Raw genomic sequence first — 26,201 nt, forward strand, 5'->3', positions numbered from 1 at the left:
CCAAAATTATTTTCGCATGACTATAAATATGTTGTTCTAGTAATATAATTTGATAACGAATTCGGCCGATATTTCTTATAATGTTAGTATGTGTATAATCGGCAAAGACAAGTATGTGGTAAATTTCATGGCAAAAGAGCAGTAAATAAGAACAATAAAACGAAAATAAAATTTTCTTGTCCATTTAGTTACATTTTATTTTACTCATTATGATTTTCATATTTATAATTCTTTTCCTATGAAATTTACCACAAATATACATTTCCTGATTATACACATAATATCAGTATTAAAAGTACTCTGCAAAATTATCAAATTATATTCTTACAAGAGGACAGTTATAGATATGCGACAATAATTTTGGACATGGGTGTACTTTCAGTTTTGTCAGGGAGCGGTGCGTACAAAATTGGTACGATTTATGTATTCTCACTTGAACTCCCTATGTCATCATGAACTGTGTACAGCTGCGCAAATTGTTTTGAGCAGCTCTTGAAAGTTCCATCAAAACAGCACTGCTGGCTGTCCCTCACAAGGGAAGTTAAGGAGAAAGCACTCGGCTGCAGAGAAACTAAGCATGCCATTTGAAGCCCCAATTCATGCTGATTACAAAAAGCTAATAAAATTCCTGTATGGTTGAGAATGGTTCGAGATATTCAACTTGGAAGTTTATATGAGAAAATGAGGATATACGCATTTATACGCGTTAAGTACAACATAATTAGTAACGAATATTGACATACGAATTGAAAGCTATCGGAAGTAACAGAAAAAAAAGTGTTTCGCAATAACTAACGGGTTTGATAGATACAATTAGTCATTACATTGTTCACAATAATCATAGGTTAGAGATGAAAATTGATCCTGTTGTTGTTCTGCTTTATGAAGAAATGACGCAGGCAAAAGACTCCCTTGCACCATGAACATTGTGTTGCATCCGCCAAGGGAACAGTTCGCAGGACCAAAGCAAAAAGCAAATTCGACAAGTGATTCAAAAGTTATAGGCCTATAATTTGTTCCTAACCTGCCTTGTAGAACGCAAACTGAAACAGTCCAATGTATCGCGGTGATCGGAAGTGATTCGTATGGACACGAACTTTATTTGATTGTTTCGTTGGTACATCATAACGTCCAAATGAAGAAGTTTCATACTATGTACAAATCTCCTGCCATAATTTTTGATTGATCGGAATCAAAACACATCAAATGGTTGAACAAATCGTGTGCAATTCTTTGATATCTTCTCAACCATTAGGTCTTTGCCATCCGTAATGCTACTTGTAATGGACAATTTGTCTGTGAATGAACCCCAGTGATCAAGCAATAGCAAGTTCAGACCATCAGGCTTCGCCATGAGAGAGAATACTTAACGCATTGAAACGTGCACCCACTCATTTTCTCATATAAACTTCCAAGCTGAATATCTCAAACAGTTCTCAACGTACAGAAGTTTTATTACCTGTTGTAATCAGCATGAATAATTATTGGTTCTTTAAATGGCATGCTTATTTTTCTGCAGGCGAGTGCTTTCTCCCAAACTTCCCTTGTCAGCTGGCTTCAGACCATCATATCCATTAAATGATACAATAAAATAATTAATATAAAAATTAAATGTGCAAATTGTACATCTAACAGAAAAGACAATCCCTTTAGAAACATCCAAGTGTATGTCGTTCCACTTAGTGAGCAACTTTGTAACTTATAGGATGCCACATAGATTTGCTGTGATGATTACTAAATTAATCCCTCTAAATTAATTAATAATCATAAATTTAGTATGAGGGATTAATTTCTCTCTTTCCAAATAGAGTTTCTCCCAGGCTCGTGGCGGACAGCACGCCGTCGTGGCAGTCAGCACCTTCATATTTGCAATCAGCGACAGTCGTGGCAATCAGCACCAATAATTGGCTGTGGCAGTCAGCACCCGTGGCAATCAGCACCTATCCAGAAAGAATACCTTTCATTTCGGATTTTATAAGGGTTCCAAAACTGTCACAAATCAACTTAGGGACCTCACAACCTATGAATTCGACACTAATATAGAGTATTTTCAATTATTTTTACATATCACCACCAGGCCGGTATCCAAGGGGGGTCTAGGGGGCCGGCCCCCCTAAATTTTTACGGATCTCCCTAAAATTTTCACGGTAGACTTGCAAATGAACTATAATTTGATGATGAAATATAATATGGTTCGATCGCCCCCTCCCTAACTTCTACCGGTTCCCTTACATTTTGGGGCTGGATAAAGGCCTGGTCACCATCCCCCCTTAGGAGTACTAATGGGGGCTGAATTTGGATTTATAGTGCATCAGAAGTGTCATTGTTTTTCTCAGCGGCCCCGAAAGCTATGGATTCAACACTAATATCGGTCATTTTCGATCATTTTTATATATCTCCCCGTCCCTCTCCTCTAAGTTGCACCTTCAAAATGAAATGATAAAAAATTCATCCAAGGCCTGAACCTCATCTATGCTGAAAATTTGATCCGGTGATTCAAGAGTTATTAAGTTACAAACACAGTGACTTTCATGACTGCTGACGAAACCTGCGTGTATTACAATACAATAAAACCCCGTTTTGTGGCTATCGCAGCATTGAATTTATGGTACACACTTTTCTCGAGTTAGTTGTTACTGATCGTAATCACCGCTTGAAAATGCCCTCTCTTATCGTTATTTCTGAGAATATTTTTTAAAACTTTTGATTTGAATCATTATGCACGCTTTTCTTCTAACAAGGGATTTCCCATGTGTAACAGAAGAAACTCTTTTACGTGAAATAATATTTTTCGGCGACGGAACGATCCACGATTTGCACACCAAAATAAGATATTAAAATTCTAATTCGTTGGATATTAATCTCGAACTAAATTTTTTTTATTTTTAGATTTGAATATTTCTGAAGAAATCTAGTTTATTCGCATTCTCGCACTGATTTAGGACAAGAATAATTTGAAAAGGGGTAAACTAAAGTTGTCTAATTGTTCGAAATTTGTTCACAAACGAGATGTTTCTGCTTCTTCGTGCGTGCAGCCACTTCGAATCTGTGAGAGGAAGAGAACTTTGCATCGTCGACACTGGCGAACTTCAAATGCACGAAGCATCCTGGGTCCCTGAAAAAAGAGGTCGATATCAGTTCTTTAGATGGTTTCACCTGCACCTTCCGACAGTATTTTCTCCTTGCTGTCATCGGTGACCTAAAAGGATGGGTATGCTCTCCTTGAGAAAACGACAATATGCAGTTTTGGCAAATTAGGACTGGTTAATTAAACCACCTTATAGGTTAATATATTATTGCGGTTCTACCATTTTCTAATACTTTGATTTATTGGTGAAAAACACTACAAATATATTCAGAATACAGGCATCTTGTAATAAAATGTTCTACCTTTAAAAATAGTTTTCTATTGTAATAACCCCCAAAATAAGCTAAATTGGTGAAAAAATCCAAAAGTGTTACGTAACAAAGGGGGAAGGGATTCGGCCTTGCGTTACGAAGTGTGACAAGGGGGAGAGAGCATGCCCGTATCCAAGGGGGTCTAGAGGGGCCGCCCCCCCCCTAAATTATCACTGGCCTCCTAAAATTTGCACGGTAGTATTGCAACTATATGGTGATATGGTTGAATCGGGCCCCCTAACTTCAGCCGGGCCCCCTACATTTTTGGGTTGGCTACCGTCCTGGGAGAGAGGGGATAAAAATTGGTCAAAAATAGCGTTACGCAATATGTGGACGGCCCCGCAATGAATTTAGCCTTTCCTTATTTTCAGAAATTCATTCTTTATGTTTTCTCGGAAGAATTTTCAGAAGAAGTTACAATAAACTGTGCTAATTGTTCGATTTATTTCGAATGCTTTTGTTTCTACGCAGACATATATGCAGGAATTTATTTCGGAAGAGTCCAAAGTTATTGATGGGGTCCAAAATCAACATGAGAATAAATTTTATTAAAATTTGTAAAATCACACTTAAAATTATACTAAATTTACAGAAAGTGGGAGTTCGGGAGTGTCCGGATCCCAGGACCTACTCCCTGAGTAAGTTCCTTTTTCTACATAACTCTTTAAGATAAATTGTATTTTGTATTATAGTATGTATGTACTTACTAATTATGAATAAAAAGCTGGCGTGTACCCAGAAATTTCTGTTGGATGGGTCCCAGCTTTGTTACTATACTACAAACAATACTAGTTTCTTCAATACTACAAACTACTACCACGTCTATCTAGTATTGAACGGGTATTATTCCTGAACCGAAAAGATCGATAAGTCATTGCAAAACTCTGTGTTTCCATTTATATTTTCAGAAGAAAATGATAGAACTACATTATTTTTGTAAGAGAAAGAGTACACATGAAGTGTAAGATCAAATTTTCATGCTACATCAATCATTTCCCTGTTAAACAAGGATAGTTTTATTGAGAAAGTCTATAAATGTATGTAGAGTTAGGAAGTTCTGGGAGAGGTCCGGCCGGACCCGATGGACCCCCATGGATGCGCCCGTGATGTAAAGTGAACTCAATTTAGCATCTCCAAAAGTTATATCGGTCTCCGCTGTCTTACTATTCTAGCTAGGAGTATGGGGAGAAATGCCCTGGCTATGGATCTGAGTTTACACATCTCTCTCTACGTACAGTATTTTTAATCTGAAGTACAACATTGCAGCAGAGATCATTGATATTGATTATATTGCATTTTGCTGTTAGTTTTATCATGTAGCGAATTTGAAAATGAAATGAAATCTTTGAGTTTTGCGTCCCATGCTTATTTTGGTTAGGCTAAAGGAGATGGTGATGATGAGTAATGAATGAAATCGTGGAATGAAGAAAATGGGAGGAAACGGGAGAACCCCGAGTAAACCCACCCACACGGGTTTGTCCACCACAAAGTTCACTTGGCGGCGGCTGGGATCGAACCCAGGCACCCCAAGCACCAAAGGTGAATGCTCTACCACTGAGCCACCACGGTCCCATGTAGTGAATTTAAAAATAAACTAGCTGAACGAATACATACAATATACTGTTTCAGTGACACGTTAATCGAGTACAAATCAAAGTATGCAGTAATTATTACATTACGCAAATCCAACTTTCAAATCTTCATTATATATTGTAGGCTATTCTACAATGCAACATCCCACCCTTCGAGCAAGATAGAGATGGAGTGAATCAGTGGGTCGTGGGTCAGCAGGACGTGACCCACTGCGACCCACTCTGCTCAGTGCATTGTATACAGCATCTTGTGAACCCTGGTAAATTTGTCTATGTTTAGCTTTCAAGGCTTCCATTTTTCTTCTTTTTCATTTGTTTCTCTTTGCTTACCTCACATGAATACTGGAAAAATAACTTCAGGCACTTTTAGATATAGATATTTGTAATTGTAATAATAGCAATAGAACTTATTACTTGGCTTTCGAGACAGATGAATTTTATACTTTTCTCCCTTGACGTTGGTCTACTTTATCTTGATTTGAGACTTTCAAATTTCATGCTATTTTTTTACTGAAAAGCATCTGTAATTCAACTAGGAAATAATTATATGTGATAATTGAATTGAAATTCATCGTAATATTGCGCTTTAGGATTTTATATCGTAAAGGTCAGATCCACTGGTATTGTAACAGAGCATTGATTGAGCGATTGACCGTAGAAATTCAAATTCCGATTAGATAATTTCACAGCCTTGCTTTATTACAAGTGTAAACCCTTTAGTCAGTGGAGAGGAGGCTGTGGATCATTGGTCAGTGATGACGATCGGTTTTGGTGGGTGGTGGTTGAGAGTGAGTCACAGTGGGTGATGAGTCAGTGAGTCATTGACCCATGCCATCTCGGAAAGATATGGAAAAATAAGATGTATCATATTAAGATAGGCTACTGTACGTAGTCGTGGATTCGCGAATAGAATGGCTGCAAATCCATTGACCATGCTGCGTTTTTGTCGGATTGTCATCACAACCTTTTATGAATATCAGGTTTCCTGCCTGCTCCTTCCCATTTCCGTGTTATGTGCTGAAAGTGAGAGCAGCAAACTGTGACGTAACAGGGGATTCAGTTAGAAATGGCTGTTCTAATTCTGATAACCAAACATGTGGAGAAAAGGGTCATTGGCGGAATAGTAGTGATAACGTTATTAGAGACGAAATCTTGAGAATTGATAGTTTCATTAAATTTTCACGATTAGTCTGATAGAGTTTCACAGCATTGCTCTCTAAATAATTACGCATTCTCTTAAGACTCTAAGCACTTTGCAGCAGTGTCGTATGCAGCGTTTCATCACGCGAGGGCTCAAACACTCTATCTCATATATATACAGTGGCGTATTTACGATTTTGTTTCGGCGGGGGGCTTTGCTAACTTTCGGTGGGGCTTTGCCTGAAAATGTGAAAATTCAGCAAGATATTTCATATACTTTACTATAGTAAGTAAGATTTCGGGGGGTCATATATATATATATATATATATATATATATATATATATATATATATATATATATATATATATATATATATATATATATATATATATATATATATATGATCTAAAAACAGCGCCCACAGACAACAGAGAACCATTCTTCAGTCAAAATAAAGTAAGTATGCTATATAATGCCATATCCTCCGGAGCCTCCTTCAGCCCCTTTGGAGAATCAAAAAATTTCACTATGTAGCAACGTCGCAGCTTAACTTAAAACCACTAGCATTGATCTACGAATCCATCAAGCAATTACAGATGGTGATCAGAAAAATGGAAACACCTGTACTTGGCAACACGTCAGATGTATGGGTTGGCAGTGGTGCCGTGGCGCCCGCAGTGCCGGATCGCTGGTCGTGGTGTGTTAGGTCGGTCTCCATACTACGTCAGGCGTAGTGGAACAGCAGTGTCCAGTGGCTGCAGCAGACGGAGGTAGTGTAAAATGGGAGACCTCTCAGATTTTCAAAGAGGGCAAATTGTTGGTGCGCGGTTATGTGGAGTGAGTGTGACGGCAGTGGATACTGTGTTAGGTGTGTCGCGTGGGACAGTGTCGAAGGTGATGACGGCCTACACAACACACGGAAAAACCACATCGGGGAAGCGGAATAGTGGGCGGAAGAAAATCATGAGTGACAGGTCACGCCGGGTATTAAAGCGCATTGTCACGCAGAACTGTCGTGCCACTGCGGAGCAAGTGACGGAGGAATTCAATCAGCACCTCCCCTACCCTGTTTCGACAATCACAGTCCGCCGCGAATTACATGACATGAACTTACGGGGTCGTGTTGCACGGACCAAACCGCTCATCAGGGACCATAACGCTTTCGCACGCCGCAAATGGTGCCGTGACCATGCCACTTGGACCGTTGAGGACTGGAAACGTGTGATATGGTCGGATGAGTCATCCTTCACCCTATTCCCAACCACGAGCCGTGTTTATGTGTGGAGAACGCCCAAAGAAGCTTATGATCTGCAGTGTCTCCGCCCAACTGTGAAACATGGTGGCTCGGTGATGCTGTGGGCCGCCATATTATGGTTTTCTTTGGGTCCTGTGGTCACACTTAGCGGACGAATCACTGCCAACGATTATGTCGCAATTTTAGGAGACCACTTGCATCCTCTTGTCCGAATATTGTTCCCGGGCAATTACGCCATCTTCCAGGATGATAATGCACCCATTCACACAGCTAGCGTTGTTGCAGCGTGGTTTGAGGAACATCGGGATGAAGTTCAACACCTCCCCTGGCCCGCCCAATCCCCAGATCTCAACATAATTGAACATCTGTGGTCCGTCTTGGAAACACGACTTCGGCGACGATTTCCACCTCCATCCTATCTCACAGAACTGGCCGATGCTCTGCACGAGGAATGGTGTAAAATTCCACTTGCTACCATTCACGACCTCTATGCCTCCATCCCACGTCGCATCAAGGCTGTTCTGAAGGCGAAAGGTGGCCCGAGACCATATTAATCTGGTAAGTTGTAATTTCGTTCAGGTGTTATCATTTTTCTGACCACCATCTGCACATTGATACGCTAATACGTACGTAGGTCTACCGACTTCCACTGTTGTCTGGAAAGAATCAATGCATCTACTTGATAGATTGGTAATTCTAGAGCATTTCTATTTCAAGTGTGCCCTCGGAAAGTATGTGAAACATACTTCGACCCCACCCTCGCCGCTCTCTTACAGAGGAAACCTTCCCCTTTGCTTTGGGGAAAAAAGTGGATGACCTCGGCTGTGTTGTCAATTTGTCATTTAGTCGTTTGGTCTTGGCGAGTGAAGATTGTAGATTACTTCGAATGGAAAACAAGGCAGTGCAGAGCGAAACCCGTAAAGCAATTCGGTATTTCAACCCTGTTCGAATGAAACCATTCAAGGGTCTCGGCCGCAGCAACAGTCTTCCGAATGAGGTACGAGACAACACACATCGACAGCAGCACTAGCAGGGGCACACTTAAAATAGAAAGGCTCTACCGGTTCCTTATCTGCGACGTTGCCAATTCGCGTCCCTAGACGAGGAACCGAAAAATTGATCTGTTTTGACTTGTAGAATAATGTTCTGTCGTGCGCGGGCGCCATTTCTAGAACACCTGATATTATATATATATATATATATATATATATATATATATATATATATATATATATATATATATATATATATATATATATATATCGGGTGTTCTAAAAATGGCGCCCACGGACCACAGTGCATTCTTCTACAAGTCAAACTAAAACTAAAAATATATATATTTATATACTTTTCGAGTACTCGTCTGGAGACAAAAATGGCAACGTCGCAAATAAAGAACCATAGATTACATCTACCAATCTATCAAATAAGTATAACGATTCTTTCCAGATGACAGAGTCGATATTGATTGACACCAGCATTACATTTTAGTATAGCACTCGATTCAAAACTACTTGTTGTATTTATTCGTAGAGTAATGCTAATGGCTCCAAGTTAATCTGCGGCGTTGCCAGATTGTGAAATTTTGATTCCTCCTAGCGGCTAAAGGAGACCCCGGAGGATAAACCACCATATAACATTTTCACTTTATTTTGGCCTGAAGAATAATGGTCTGTGGTCCGTGGGCGCCATTTTTAGAACACCCGATATATCTGTTTATTCCATTATCGTACCCCATTTACTCCCGTCCTTTGCTCAATGTTTCTCTGATGGTGAAAGTGCGCTCGTATGTGATACATCAATCCCCAATCAAATAGTGACGTTTCACCTTCCCTCCGAGCTCGTAGATAAGCGGTTAGCGCACGCGCGTTTGGCGTGAGATACCCGGGTTCGATTCCCGGCGGGAGTTCATGTGGTTCGGATTCCACGTTAATCAGTAGGTCCATATCTTATATAGCCTCGCTGCTGAATAGGACTACAACCCAAAATCAACTCACTTTCTCTCAGTTACTATGGTAACCAAAATCGGCATATTTTTTTCTATACAACCACGCGATGCGAAAAGTGTATTGTGAAGAATAGTATAAACAAGAGCAATGGCTATAAAATTATTCACAACCATAGGTGGCACCACAGCTGCACCCATATTAACTTCGATTTTCAGATTTCCTACAATAGTCCTTTTTATTTTGTATGTTTCTTGTTTCCTATGTTTGGATATATTTAAGTGACTTCTTACGTGTCTCATAAATTACTTGCTATCATACCGTGTATTTTTAAAACTAAAACTTAGGGATTATTTATGAGATCCTAATGCTCAATAGTGCAGAGCGTTCTGACAACAATGTTAGGATATGTTGTCCCATCCAGCCTGCATCCACATTACCAAAATCCTGGCACCGCCTATGTTCACAACTAAAGAATATTTTGAAGACGGAGTGAAGTTGGTGCGAAAATGTATAGATTAAAAATATGAGGACCACCATTTGGATATTATATGAGTAATATCTGCTAATTCACAAAGAAAGAGCAACATCTAAAGAACTCATTTCCAGTAACGGACGCAGAGTTTTGATCATGTAAGTGCAGAATGCGAACGGATTAATCAGAGTGCCGGATTAGCTTCTCTAATAAATAGAAGAGCCCATAGGCGCCGACTTAAAGAAGATATTGGAGGGGTCCAAACAATAAATAAATATAACATCACATTCAACTGTTTTCTATCAACTGCTTGATGGAGGCCCCATATCTCGGTCCGCTACTCCGCTGCGAAATTCACGACGTAAGTCAAATTCTTGTAAAGGCATTAAAACAAAGTTAAGTTCAAAATTTGCGAACTTCACTGCAACTTTGCGGACCACATTGATCTTTACTTTTCATATTAGTGTTGCCAGAGTGTTGGTTGAAGCTTCAGTGCTCTATTAAAGCCACTGTTTGGAAACGGCATTTTCTATCGAATAAGAAGGCTGTTCCTAATATTGAATTAAAGGCAGGACGAAATTTACGACAGAAATTATTGCTCCTCTTTCCTAATTCTTCCTCGACTGGATTATATTGGGGGACGAGGACCCTATCTTTAAATACTGGGGGGCCAAAAATGTCCTGCCCCCCCCCCAAAGTCGGCGCCTATGGCATAGCCTAATGCTGCCCATTATTGACTCCTTAAGAACAAGTAAATTCAACGTCTAGGCCAGTGGTTCTCAACAGTTTACTAAATGTTGAGGTCATCGCGATACATTTGTTTGATATTTTTAATTATAAATGACAATAATAATAATAATAATAATAATAATAATAATAATAATAATAATAATAATAATAATAATAATAATAATAATATCTCATACCGGTAATAGTGAAACAAGCTACTGGTAATTTTTATAATGACTCTATTTATTGCTGCCGCTCAAGTGTTGACTGGTACAGTCTGTCTCGATATTAACTAATTATTAATAAATTCTTCATGATTTTTAAATTCTAAAATTTTGCGACACACTTTAGGGAACTGCGTGACACAAGTGTGTCGCGACATATCGGCTAAGAACCACTGATCTATACCATTTATTGACTGATTAAGTAAAAGAAAGCAAACGAATAGTTTTTAATAGTTTATGTATTGGTCATTGGTCCTTATTCCCTTCCCTACACGGGCGCCGATCCTAGGAGGCAAAGCCCTCCCCCACCTATGATCTGGATACATTTACTTGCATCTTTGCATGGGTATCTGGCAACAAAACGTATACCTGAACGTCCTCAAGTTATACAGAAATTTTCGTAGCGGCGCAAATCCCGGGGATATGAGATATGTATCCTCCAATCTTGGAACTGGGGGGACTGTCCCCCCAAAAATCCGATTTAAAATGTTCTTTTTTGGGGGGTGAAGAAATGTAATATTATTTTTGTCCGACTGCTACAAAGGAAAGAGATGAAATTGATGTCCCTTGCTGTATAATACACAACAGATTCACCTCGGAAATCAGATTCATCTACCATAAAATGAGTTTCATCTCCCCCCCCCCTCCTTCCAGAATGAGCCTCAAATCTGAATGCTTCCTAATGTTGAAGACAACTCTGCTTCCCTGATCCTCCACAGCATTATTTTTCAACTTATAAATATGTTCACGCTTAAAAAAAAAAAAAAAAAATGGGAACGGTTTTGCCTATTCTCCCCAATTTTGAAGACAGATTTGCGCCGCTGAATTTACGCCACTGTTTCCCTTCAAGATTTTGAACATCACCTACATCATACAAAAGGTTTGTTCCACTTTTGGAATTCAATAACGTGTTTGTGTTAAAAACACCTACTCCAAGAAATTCCTAAAAATGCATTTGATCGTATCTTCCGTTACAATACCATCATACTTATTTAGTGTACAACTAAGAATACAAACAGATCAAATCAGCAGTTTCAAAAAGCATTTTAGACATATTTTAAGGGTTATCGCTACACGAATAGATAAATATTTGCTACCCGGTCACCGTTCATGACCACGACCACCTGCTACTTTTGATTAGGAATTACGAGCAACAGTCTCGTACAATTACTAGCTCCTTGTCCCTAACTTTTCTACTAGAGTTTAACCATTCAATTACGTGTAATAGTAAGATTTCTTCTAATAGTGAAAAAATAAATAGCTAATTTTTACATAAGTAGTAAACAAATAGATTAAAAAAGAAATATTATCCTATTTAAATGGATTTTACTTGGAGCATTGTATTTATCTGGTACTTACCACAGCACTCATTGTAGAAGTCCTTTACACCAACCACCTGCGATAACTAGCCACATGCTCAACGAACAGGTTCGCTAGGGATGGCGCTGTGTTCTGTGGTAGTGTGTGTTTCACAGCAGACGCGTGATAAAACTACTGGACTGCTGCGAGCCAAATGAGGCAGAAATTCATATTCTTTTTATAAAAGTTCGTTTCAAAACGTAACGTCTTCGGTTCAAGACCTAAGTAAAATATACACGTTTGCGTTTCTTTAACACATCTTTTAACAATAAGTACAACAATACGAAACTGAACGTTTATCGTGAATTTAGCAATTTCCCGATGAGAAAGATTGCAGAAAATATTTAGTGGGGTGAATAAGCCCAGGGGCTGGAGGACCTAGGCCCCAGTTTTTTGACAAAAATAATTTAAGCTATTATTTATATATTTTTGAGGGTTTTTTTTTTCTTGCACACAACTTATTTTGTATTAAGTCTGCTAGTAAAACTACAAAGGCTTATTTTTTTGAACAGTATAAAAATTTTTGAAAGGTTATAGTAAACTCATAATATACCTATCATAGTCCGGGTTCTGACTGTCTCCCCCCCTAGTTTTTACCTTCTAGATATGCCTCTAGGTGAACTTACTCAGTTTTAACACTGCAGTGGTCGCGCGTTCTACTATTGTAGAACAGGTGTTTTATTTTTAGAATCCTGAGCAATTTGCAACCTGCTCGACCTTAAGCGGGTGTGTACCTTTCTCCGAAAACCTTCTATACATTCGAGTCAATTTTCACCGCTTCTTTCTTACACCTGCTCAGATTAGTTCCATGATTTAATAAGTGTTCTACTATTGTAGATCGCGCGACTATTGGCGTACAAGATTGTTTCGTATTAGTGATTTATTTCGTTTTACACTTTCACGTTATTTTTCTGGAATACGTGTTTGTAATATATGAGATGTCAGTGTATGACAGAAAACAAGTGCGTCTTTATTTAGAAGAGGCAGAAAGTGACTGTGAAAGTGCATTTGGGATTGAAGACATGTAGGAGCTCGAGGAAGATTTTGATGAAGAAAAAATTGAGTGCAGTGATACCGAAGATGTACGAGGCAATGTACCGGAAGAAGAAGAAAACATACCAGTACAAGCCAGTATTAAAGTCATGGATCTTGCTGCACCACCTTCTCTCGATACACGTGCGTTTTATATCGGTAGAGACCTTTATATCGGTATATCGGTAAAACCTTCTCACTGGTATGTAGATCCCATAATGCCAAGAAACTCAAGAACTCGCAATTTGAATATAATACCAGCTTTTCATAGGCTTGGCCCACAAGGCATCTTTTTTATGCCTAATTGATGATGAATTGATGAAAAAACGTAGCTGGTGTTACTCCTTCTAATATATTTAGAGCAAATGAGAATGTCAGACGAAACAATTTCCTCCATGATCTAGGTTTCGACCTAGGTTGATAAAACCAGCAATAAGCCAACGTTTAGCCGTGGAATCCTTACCAAACAAGCTTCGACGCAAAGAAAGAGTTCTGTTTGGCTTCAGTGAAGGTGCTCCATTACTACAAGACGAAGATTCTGGGTTTGAAAAATGTTTCCTTTGTGGCCATTCTCGCAACAAGTCAACAAGTAAAAACTTTTGGAAAAGCGTGCGTGACGATTACTTGGAGTAGACAATCATTCAAAAAGAGTACATCAAATTATTTTACCTGTACGATGTATAATAGAAAAAGATTTGTGCTGTTATATGAACACTTATAGCGAAACACTAGTTCGATTTCAGTTCAACATAGTTATATATTAAATACGATATACCAAATGTTTATTTCTGTCAATGTTCTTGTATTAATCAAATAAAATAATTTTAAAATATTTTAAAACGTGTATAATACTATACCTAAAATACCCAAGACAGAATATTGCTAAAAATCATATCACTATAGAAAAATACTGATGTTCTACAATAGTAGAACGCGCGACTACTCACGTAAAGGTGGAGGGCGCGACCAATGCAGTGTTAAAGACATTAATATTATTCTATATTAACAAAATTCTAATAATCGTGTACAATGAACTTCGTACGTACAGTTTTCACTTTTTTATGAGTTCAATGAATGATTCAATTGTTATGCTCTTGTTTTTAGTAACGGAGACTCGCGTTCGAGTCCCGCTGAGAATAAAAAATAATAGAAAATGAAATTAAATCTTTAAACTTTACGTTCCACGGTTATGGCGTCTAGGCTAAAGGAGACGTTGATGATGAGAAATGAATGAAATGGTGGAATGAAGAAAGTGGGAGGAAACAGGAGAACCCCGAGAAAGCCCAAGCGCATGTGTTTGTCAACCAAAAAGCTCATTTGACGCAAGCTGGAATCGAACCAAGGATATCATGCGCCAGAGGTAAACGTTCTACCGTTGATCCACCGCGGTCCCTTTTTAAAAAAAAAGTTAATAGAGGAGGCTGTAGTTTGGATGTGACAAAATCATATTTTATACACTTAAAGCATTATTATCGTATAATTAAAGTTCGGTTCTCCCATTTTTAAGATCCAAAAGATCTCGTAGACGCAAAGTATGCCATAAAATCCGCCTGTGCATGTATTTCGACTCCCATGTTGACCTGCAGGGTCCCCAGGGGCATACCTACAGGAAAAATCCACCAGGTCCGGACCCCGCCCCAAAACTTCATATCTCAACATACACCGTATACTTGTACACTTTCCTAATATAAAACTTTACTTATTTTAGCAGAAGAATATTGAATATAAAGATCTGACCTTATTCATCATGCTATTCTTGGCGCGGGAGACCCGGGTTCGATTCCCTGACGGAGCTCATGTGGTTCGGATTCCACGTTAATCAGTAGGTCCACGTCTCATATAGCCTCGCTGCTGAACGGGACGTTAAACTCAAAATCAACTCAATTCATCATACTATTCCTTTCCTGATGAAAACAATCTAATTTTATTATTTTTTCGTCAGAATATAGATCTCAATAGTTAAAAATTACTTATCGTTTATTGTTTTCGGCTGAAGAATGAAACCCGTTCGGTACTTCATAAACATAGTGTCCTTTTTTATTGGACCCCTCCCACCAAAAAATTATGGGTGTGCCCCTGAATCTGAATAATAAAGACTTGTCGTTGGGGAGAAGGAGCGTCATTCGGGGGAGGACAAGAGTAACATCCTCCCTCCTTGAATTTGACAAACACATGCTTTAATAAATTATATATTAATATATTAACAATAAATGTGAAAGTCTTGTGACACGCGTAAATCTACGAATCCAGGAGTAATGTATCTACAAAATCATTTACTATGCCTTGTTCGTCTGTTACTACCAGGGATGGGTTGACTCACCGGGACATGTTCCGGCGCGCCTTCCGAAACATCACATTATAAAGAAAAGTACAATTTTTTTTTTTTTTTTTTTTAGTAATAAAGGTAGGCCTACAAGCTTTTTTAATAATAAATTTCTACGGTTGCTATTGGTAAAGAATCCGTGAAGGGTACAGTGGGCCCTTTACATAAACCGCCCTACGAAACATTACAGGTTTGTATAATAAATTAATATAATGGTTGTTGGTAAAGAACGTGTGAAAGATACAGTGCACCGTTTATATAAAGCGCCTTGTGAAACATTATAGATACATTTTTATATAGGTCTATATATATTATTCCTCTGTATACAAGTTTTGTGTTATAAATTCATACGTATCTATAAAACAAAACAGTTATAGTACAGAAAGTAAAGCATTTAACATGTAGGCATATTTGGTAAGATAAAATAGTAGTTATTTCCTGCTGAACACTAGAATGTTATACACCCCTGAATTAATCAAATATAACATTCAAGTTTATGGATTTATTTGCTCCGATTATTCAGGGCTTAAATTACAAGTAAAAAGACGTTAAGAACAAATAATAAGGAAAATAGGTCTACCCGTTTGATAACAATAAGAAATGATATAAAATACGGGACGGGAATATATACCTACTTTTGGGCCACCCTGTATATGCAGAGTGGCCCATTTTAATCTTTCCACGGAAATATCTCAAAAACGGTTGAACATAAATGAACCAAACAAGAAGTCAAATAAGAAATACCATAGGGCAAATCGAATGATGATGTCGCGGTGCCACCCAGGGCCGCTCTTCATGGGGCCCGGGGCCCCACTTTAAAATTTTAAATGGAAACAAGGTACGAGTGATACCTCGTTCGATAGATCTTTAAAAATTAAGAGCATTATGGCAAAAGATTTTTCATATCGGTCACCGTATTCAAGATAAGTTGCCTGTATCAGACAAAACGTCCAGTACCACTAATATGAAAACGGTTCAACATATATGAACCAAACAAAAACTCAAATAGGAAATGTAATAAGGCAAATCGAATGGTGTTGTCGCGGTGCCCTCCAGGGATACCCTTCATGGGGTCCAGGGCCTAAGTTTAAAATTTTAAACGGAAACATGGGGCGAGTAATACCTCGTTCGACATATCTCTAAAAACTAAAGAGCGATGTTGCAAAAGATTGTTCATATGGGTCATCATTTTTAAAATGACAACCAAGGCATGGTGCCTGTATTGCCTGTATCAGATAAAACGTCCAGTACCACTAATATGAAAAGGGTTAGAGAGAAATGAACAGAACAAAAATTCGAATTGGAAATCACAGAGGGTATCTACGTTGCAACAGAGGGAAAGATGATTAGGGGGAAAGTGCTATAGTGGAAAGGAGAAAATCTAATTCCTAGAAAATTATCGCTCCAACCTCGATCTGTAAGTGGGGAAGCGGGAAGAAACAGTGAAATTGCAAATGAAAACCTTAGTTTTTGCTAATTGTATCTACGAAACAAAGTTATCTGAAATGTGTTTTTATAAGATAATCTGTAATGGGATAAAGTGTGTAAAATTTTTGTTAAATCGTACCTTCCATTTTGATTGTAGGCAATGATTTGATGCAAAAATGAATCAACTGAAATGCGAAACAAATTTGTCGAACAATGCAACTTTAGAACAATGTGTACAAACGTTGGTTTCTTTCAACAGTCGTCTGCACAATATTGGTTCGATTCCTTTCCTTCTATGTCTTCTTGCATGTGATAAAATATGAGCTTCACTGAATTGTTGTCCACAGTTACATTCCGAATAACTTTCAGTGCTAATCTCAGTTGTGATTCTCAGTAACGAAACGGTACATACTGATGCAGATGCCTCCCAAACATCTTACATGCATTGCGTTAAATTATCAGTGGCGATAGGGCGGGCAAAATGTTTGCAAGTTCCAAAAATGTATTATTAAAACTTTTGCTTCTCATTTCAATTGCTTCTTTTTTCCCGTCCAATCACACTTTGCAATACAAATGGGTGTTAAACTTGAGTTTCACCTTATTTTTATTCATTACAGTACCAGTCACTTGAACACACAAGTGTTTCAAATAAACCATATCTATTGCAAGTAAAAGAGTGTGGTTCTCATTTGAGATTTTACCATTCATTCCCGTTTCACTCACTTACGGAGGGAGATCGGAAAGATAATTTTCTAAGAATTACATTTCTTCTTTTGTATTATGTCAATTATACTTTAATAATCTTTTTCTACGTTGCATTATTCTCTATCCGTGGAATGATAAATACTCTCTCTGATTTCCTATTCGAATTTTTGTTCTGTTCATTTATCTTTAACCGTTTTCATTCTATGGGCACTGGACGTTTTATCTGATACAGGTACCATGTCTGGGTGGTCATTTTGAAAACGGTGACCCATATGAACAATCTTTTGCCATAACGCTTTTTAGTTTTTAAAGATTTGTCGAACGAGGTATCACTCGTCCCATGTTTCCATTTAAAATTTTAAAGTTGGGCCCCGGGCCCCATAAAGAGCGGCCCTAGGAGGCACTGCGACAACACCATTCGGTGTGCTCCATGGATTTCCTATTTGAGTTTTTGTTTGGTTCATTTATGTTCAACCGTTTTCGAGATATTTCCATGGAAAGATTAAAATGGGCCACTTGAATATGTTGTTTGTATGAGCGCCCTTTTGGTAGGCTAGTCCACCGCTCTCGTCAGTATCCCAGCCCGGGCTTGGCCACTATTGCCTTCACCAACGCTAGATTTGTTTTCTTCTTCTTGCTCTCTCCGTGTGTTTTAATGAGAATTCCAGCAGCAAAGAGTAACATTACAGACTATCCAATTGAAAATGACTAGTTTAGTGGCTATAGCGCGCGACTATGGTGCACTGAGTCCCTAGTTCGATTTCCGGTAGGAGAGCCTTCAAATATGAATGCATTACGGTGATTCAGATTCCTAATTAAACTGTAGGTCCATGGCTCATATAGCCTAGATGCAGAAAAGGAATGCTAAATTCCAATCCAACCAATCAGTCGTAAACTTATTAGCTTTACGGTTCACGAAGGATCATAGTCAGCAGATGGCTTTTTATTTGAGTTATGTATAGTCAACACATCGACTTCTCTAGCGTCCTTCTACACCGGAGCTACCTGCATCTAAATGCAAGTTCCCAGCTCCTCAAATTGCCTCACGACTGTCAGAAAATTGTATCATATACGGTATCATATCAAAATATTTTCCAGGAGCAGAAATGAAGTGGGTCAGTGTGTCCTTGGTCAAGTTTTCTGAGTGAGTCAGTAAGTCGTGGGTCAACATGACGTGACACACTGCGACCTAGGGATGCGCACGAGACGAGTCGAGACAGAATTTTCCTGACAAAATTCGAGTCGAGACACAGCTCTTCCAATAGAAAAATATATATTTTTCGAGTCGAGACATCACTTTTACAGCACATTTTCGAGACGAGACAGTCTCAAATCTTGTCTCGTGTGCATCCTTACTGCGACCTACCGTGACCTACTGTGACCCACCATGACCCACTCTGACACGCCGATCCACTCTGCTCAGTGTATTATAGAAAGTACCTTCTGAACACTGGTGAATTTGTCTACGTTTCACTTTCAAGGTCTCAATTTTTCTTCCTTTTTCATTTGTTTGTATTTGCTTAGCTGCGATTAGTACATCTAAGTGATAAAAGAACTTCAGGGACTTTTGGATATTGATATTTGTAACTGTAATCATGGCAATGGGACTTACTACTTGGCTTTTGAGACACAGTCGAATTTTACTCTTTTTTCCCTTTATGTTAGTCTGCTTTACCTTGATTTGAGACTTTCAAATTTCATCCTATTTTCCACTGTAATTCAACAAGGAAATAATTATAGATATATGATAATTAAATTGAAATTCATTATAATTTGGGTCATAACAAACACTTTACCATTTTATATCGTAAAGGTCAGATTCACTGGTATTGTAACAGAGAGTGCTTGAGCGATTGACCGTAGAAATTCAAACTCTGATTAGTGATAATTTCACAGCCTTGTTTTATTACAAGTATTCTTTAGTCAGTGGAGAGGAGGGCGTGGATCAAGGGTCAGAGTTGATGAGGATGGGTTTTGGAGGGTCAGACTGGGTCATGGTCAGTCGTGAGTCACGGTGAGTGGTGGGTCAGAGTGGGTCATAAGGAAAGCGTTCATTGACTCACGCCATCTCTGGCCAACAGATGGGTGCTAACCAATTAGGCTGCACTTGAGGAGGTACAGGAATCAGGGCAGAGCTCTCTTCTCTGATGCAAAGGTCCCTGGTACGAACCCAGGAGTTTCTAACAGAGAATATCGTATCTGTTAGCTTTCTCGGGGATCATCCATTTAGCCACATTGGGATTCATCCTATCCTTTCTTAATCATTTGTCTGCTTTTCCTTAATGGGAATTGCGTGGGAGATGATTTGTTTTAAGCGACATTCAGATCTTCAAAATAGATCAACAGTCAAGACATTGTTAGGGTCGTCAAGTTTAGGAGGCTTAGGTGGGCGGGTCATGTAGCTAGAATGGAAGAAAGTAGAAATGCTTTCAAAGTCTTGACTGGAAGACCAATCGGAAAACAACCATTAGGAAGACCTAGGCGCAGATGAGAGGACAATATTAAGATGGATCTCGCAGAGATAGGAATACAAAGTAGAAACTGGATGCAGTTAGCTAAGGATAGAAGTCAGTGGAGAGCTTTTGTGAACGCGGCATTGAATCTCCGGGTTCCATAAGCCATAGAGTTATTTAGTTTTTTAGTCAAGACATTATTCAAGTAAAATGTTTATGAAACTATCTTGGCGATTGATAGTTTTACTTACGTACATCGGTTCAGGACATAATAAGAACGTGTTTTAATTAAAGCCTGTGACAAACATCTTGGCATTTCAGCTAAACGAATAAAACGCAAGCTCTAACGCGATGTTGCCGAGTGCTAAGGGATGTGGCTATGGATAAGCAGACGAACTACAGAGCCATCATGTGGCAGAGGATAGACGTGGATGTGTACAAAATAAATGTGGCAAGACCGCTGGACTCTCATTTGCTAGCAGCATTTAAAGGGAACTTGGAGCGCCGCCTTCAAATGCCAATATGTTTGTCAGACCGTTTAATAAAGTGTGTTCCATTGTCTTCATAAAAATTACATGGTGATTATTAACACAAAAGAATGTATTCACTTCTCTACCAGAAAAAATGCAGCAGATGTTTGAAATCTCCAATACATTAAAATATCTGTGTGTCATTTCCTTTAGCAACGCGTAGTTGCGAGGGCCATTCGGAAAGTAACCTCCGTAACTGGTTAAAAAAATAAACACCAAAGTAAATAAGAAGAATTTATTGTATACATCTGAAAACTACTTCTTTGCTTTATTTTTCAACTTATTTTCCATAAACATTCAAACATTTATCATATCTCTGCACTAGCTTAGAAATTCTATCTGCATAAAAAATCTCTCGCCTGTAACTTGAGTCAGCCTATGACCGCATCTTTCAATTCCTCATCATCACCGAAGCGCTGAGATACAAGCCACTTCTTCATATGCATGAAGGGATGATAACCACGATTTTCACGAACTTTTCCATCAATTTTCTGAACGAGTTCGTTAGTGACCACTGATGGCATGCCGCTTCTCTCTTCGTCATGGATGTTTGTTTGTCCACTTTTAAATGAACAAATACATTCACGAACAACTCCTTTGGTCCATACATGGCACAAAGTTCCAGGCAAATAGCTGCTACCGAATATTCTTTTGCCGTAAGAAAACGTATAATAGCTCGCACCTCGTACTTGGCGGGATTTTTCTATTGCAGCACACATTTTGAGACGCTACAAAAGTGGAACTAGTGAACAGACAACCTTCACTCTACCACGGCTAGATGCAGACTAATCTACCGCGCACGTATGCGTAAAGATGGTAGCATTACCCCCACTTCTTTACGCGCAGTGACCAATCGGAGGTTACTTTTCGAACGCGCCTCGTAATTTAAATTACAGACAAGAAATAGGTTCATGAAATTCAAGGGCGTCGATCCTGTGAGGGCCGGGGGCTTATGAATATACAATATTTGGCATAATTTCAATGCAATTTGTCTTAAAATCCTCATATACACCTTCTGCATCTGAATGGAACCCCCCTCCTCAAATTTACAGAGAAAATGAAATGAAATGAAATTTTTGAGTTTTACGTCCCACGGTTATGCCGTTAGGCTAAAGGAGACGGTGATGATGAGTAATGAATGAACTGGTGGAATGAAGAAAGTGGGAGGAAACGGGAAAACCCCGAGAAAACCCACGCACACGGTGTTTGTCCACCACAAAGTTCACTTGGCGGGGGAAATTTACAGAGAAATCGGCGCCCTTGATGAATTTTATTCGTGAATTTTCTAAGAATTTTTTTGTTTGTTTGTACTTTATTAATATTTCTTCACATATTCGTTTCTTTAATTTATCATTCATGTCTTTTATTTGCTGAATGTTAACCTAAAGCTGCGTTTAATTTCGATTGAAAAATGAATGTATATAGCAACTTTTCATGTCAATAGTGTTAACTTCTAGCTTACATAAACAAGTTTATATTTTCCTTTCCTGCAAATTACCTACTTCTGTGTTTCGTTTAATGTCCACGCACTAGAAATGAATATATCACCTCCTTAAAATAATTCCGTGATAATAATATAGACTGACACAAACAACTGATTTATCAGATGCATATGATATGTAAGAAATTTGTCATTACTTTCATTATAAACCAGTGGTTATATTCTGAGGCCATGAGCAGACAGCACAGAAGCCTATGCTGTTGGAATATAGTAAACTATGAAATCAGTCAATACAATCCGATCTGAAGTTGAAACTGAATCATGTGGGTGGCTTCCTACTTGAGATGAAATGAAATGAAATCTTTGAGTTTTACGTCCCACGCGTACGCCGGTTAGGCTAAAGGAGACAGTGATCATGAGAAATGAATGAAATGGTGGAATGAAGAAAGTGGGAGGAAACGACACAAAACGAGAATACTCACGCACACGATGTTTGTCCACTACAAAGCTCACTTGGGGCGAGCTGGGATCGAACCAAGAACGCCATGCACCAGAGGTGAACTCTCTATCACTGAGCCACCGCGGTCCCTGTCTTTCTACTTGACCTATTCCTGTTTAACCTATTTCTGTTCTACCTAATCTTCCCAAACGGAACTATTATTTCAGAATTTTCTGCAAAGACATTCCAGAAGAAGGACTAGTTACTGATCTAATAATCATCATGGCTGCCACTAACATTACTGACAATCAATTTCGATATATACAAGATCAGTCCAGAAAATAGGTTGCGAAAATGCCTTAAGATGGCACGAGTGGTCAGAGCGGGATGGCCTTGTAAAGGAATGAAGGAGTAACATGTAGCCATCACCTGGCACTACTGCAGTTGTGGAGTCAATGGCGAGAGGACTGTGGGACCGTACGCATACAGTCTCCCATCGAATGCGAGATACACGAGAAGTTACGAAGCTGTCTGCAATAGAGATTCACCGAGAATTATGTGAAGTGTATGAGCCGGATGTCATAAGTGAGGATATGGTCAGATGATGCAGACTAGCGCAGAAAAAAACTAACTAATTCATTTTTAGAATATCCTAGTAAATATTCAAGTAATTATTCAGGTACTGAATACTTATTGGAACAATTATTTTAATTAAAATAAGTGAAAAATTGTTCAAATATTCGAAAAGCAGCAGAAAAAAATTCACCAGTGCAGATTTTAGAAGCACCAGTGCAGATAATTCACTGTAGGCCGCACCAATGTGCTCGAAGAACATCGTAATGCCTAATTGCTCACGATTACATCTGAATTGACGGAAAGTGCCAGGAAACGATTCTGCATAATCAGTTGTTCACAATGCCCTAAGCCTCATCTCAGTTTCCACAGATCTCCCGTTCCTTGCTGCATAAGATCGTTACCCAGCAACTGCAGTTCCCAAGTTGTGTGCACAATGCGTTCCAAAACAACTGACACTGGATTACAAAAAGAAGCGCCTAGCATCTGCTTTGAGCTTACTGCTGAGTTACTTCCAAAAGAGTGACCAGTTTCTCGGTCAAATCCAAGGATATTATAAAATAGAGGATCTGCCCATGCGTATCTTCATCATATGAACTCAATGAAGCCAAATAACAACCGAGCATCGTCTGAGCCGGCACGTCTGATTGGTTACTCTCGAATCATGTTGGCTCGAAACATTGCGATCTTAGTAGCGCGGAGTGGGCAGAGTAGGTGGCGAAGGTGTGACGTATGGCTTCACAATTTTGTTGTATAGGCAGATCCTCTATTTTATAACATCCTTGGTCAAATCGTCACCAGGAACGATACATTGGTGTTCTACATGTCGCCAGAAACCAAGGAATTGTCCATGTACTGGCAAGATACGAGCAATTCACCCGCCAAGACCAAATTCAGACAAACATTGTCTGCTCTAAAAATGTGCACGGTCTCCTGGAACCGATAGGCTGTCCTAATTCAGTTCTTAATCCAGCGGCAGAATTCTTTAATACAGGTATCCAGAAGCTGATGCTCCGCTACGACATATGCCTCAATAAGGATGATGTATACATATATGTTGAAACGTAGATTGTGTATCACTAATTCCACAATAATAAAATCATTTTCTTCTTATGTTCGTGTTTCCCTTTACCGTTAACTCCTTACCGCATGGCGTGCCATATATGCACATACCATTTTTTCACTTTACCTTTTTTGTGATTTATCAAAGGCACCAAATGACTGTTTTGTCTGCTATGTGAGATATTGACGTGTATGAATAAGAGATTTTGGTGTCATCTGGCATGTTCTTTGTGAGTTGTAAGTGTGTCATATATGACACTTACTTATTTCTGGTCGGAACTAAGTGAAAAATCTAAAATTCAAGTTTTAATTCATTTTTCAAGTTCCCATATGAGGATTTCCAATACTGATTATTATTATTATTATTATTATTATTATTATTATTATTATTATTATTATTATTATTATTTTCCTAAAACAAAAAAAAATAATGCAGAAAGGGGTTAATCGGAACTTACTTTCTGCATGTGTGTCGTATGCAGTAGACCTAAATACGTTGTATATACATGCACAGGACAACACGATTCCATGAAATTTTACGAAGAGGCAAAAGAAAAAAAGTACATCATATAAAAAATATTAGAGTAGCCAAAATGAAAGTTAAGTTCCAGGACGAGATACATTTTGGAGACTTAATAAAGGACATGGGATTTCGTTTCACGCATTGCAACTAGTAACCATCTAGGTGGTTTAAGGATTGATCCTGTTAAATAGTTTTGTACACTCATGTCCAAAATGATTGTCGCATATCTATAACTGTTTTCTTTTAAGAATATAATTTGATAATAATTTTGCAGGGTACTTTTAGTACTGATATTATGTGTATAATCGAGAAATGTATATTTGTGGTAAATTTCATACCAAAAGGATTATAAATACGAAAATTAGAATGAGTAAAACAAAATGTTGCTAAATGGATAAGAAAGTTTTATTTTCGTTTTATTGTTCTTATTTACTGGTCTTTTGACATGAAATTTACCACATACATGTCTTTGCTGACTATACACATACTAGCATTATAAGAAATACCGGGCGAATTCGTTATCAAATTATATTCCTACAATAACTTATTTATAGATATGCGACAATAATTTTGGACATGAGTGTACATTGAGCACAAAATGACATTTTCGTGCATGCAACAAATCTTCCATAAAAGCAGTACCTCTGGCAACTCTGCCATATGGGGGACGTCACGTGTTAATACGAGGGCCACTACGAAAGTTTTGAGATGTGAAATAACTTACATAGTACTTAGAATCAATTTAACACTTACATTTTCTCTAGGGATGGCCACAAAGTTCCCGTTCCGCGAGGAACCGGTTCTCGGAGAGCCGGTTTTCAGAACCGGTTCCAGACCTGGATCCGAAAACCCGGTTCCAGAACCGGATCTTAGGAACCGGTTCCAGACCTGGATCCGAAAACCCGGTTCCAGAACCGGATCTTAGGAACCGGTTCCAGATCTGGATTCGAAAGCCCCCAAAGACCCGTAAAGGAGGCACAAAGTTCACCTTTAAAAAATGCAAAGAGGACCATGCGCTTGTGCCTTCCCCACCCAGACCCGCTTGTGCTCCCAGAAAAAAAATTTGGTCCACCAGTGGGTGTTAAGCCAAATGAGTTGGCCAGTTTGACTGTTTAGCCAATGAGTTTACCAGTTAGCCAGTTTATTTAGCCAAATGAGACAAGCGGCCGCCGCCTGGGCGCCTGCCTGTCGCTTCCACTATTTCATCTAGCACACTGTTCACAGCCTGCCAGCAGCTCGGGTTTAGCGTAGGGATGGTCACAAAGTTCCGGTTCCAGCGGAACCGGTTCAGCGAGGAACCGGTTCTTGGAGATCCGGTTTTCAGAACCGGTTCCGGAACCGGTTCCAAACCTGGATTTGAAGAACCGGTTCCAGACCTGGATCCGAAGAACCGGTTCTAGACCTGGACCCGAAAAACGGATTCTGGACCTAGATCCGAAGAACCGGTTCTAGATCTGGATCCGAAGAGCCGGTTCTAGACCTGGATTCGAAAAACCGGTTCCGGAACCGGATCTCTTAGAACCGGATTCGTTCAGACCCGAAAACCGGTTCCACCAGGCCATCTCTAATTT

The 26,201-nt window shown here is 38.9% G+C and overlaps 2 protein-coding genes across 6 annotated transcripts in view; one reads left to right on the forward strand and one right to left on the reverse strand.

Annotated features, from left to right (window-relative positions):
- LOC145676094 (sterile alpha motif domain-containing protein 3-like) overlaps window positions 1-12,262 on the reverse strand; it is a 105,107-nt gene extending 92,845 nt beyond the window's left edge. For both annotated transcript variants that reach the window (XM_081746976.1, XM_081746977.1), the window contains exon 1: window positions 12,122-12,262. In XM_081746976.1, coding sequence (XP_081603102.1) covers window positions 12,122-12,133 — 12 coding nt within the window. In that variant the 5' untranslated portion in view covers window positions 12,134-12,262. The remainder of the gene's footprint in view (window positions 1-12,121) is intronic.
- LOC145676093 (adhesion G protein-coupled receptor L4-like) overlaps window positions 1-26,201 on the forward strand; it is a 295,890-nt gene that overhangs the window by 137,273 nt on the left and 132,416 nt on the right. The gene's annotated exons all lie outside the window — the stretch shown is intronic.

Source organism: Thermobia domestica, chromosome 18 (genome assembly GCF_964235325.1).
Source record: "Thermobia domestica chromosome 18, izTheDome1.hap1.1, whole genome shotgun sequence".
Classification (NCBI taxonomy): domain Eukaryota; kingdom Metazoa; phylum Arthropoda; class Insecta; order Zygentoma; family Lepismatidae; genus Thermobia; species Thermobia domestica.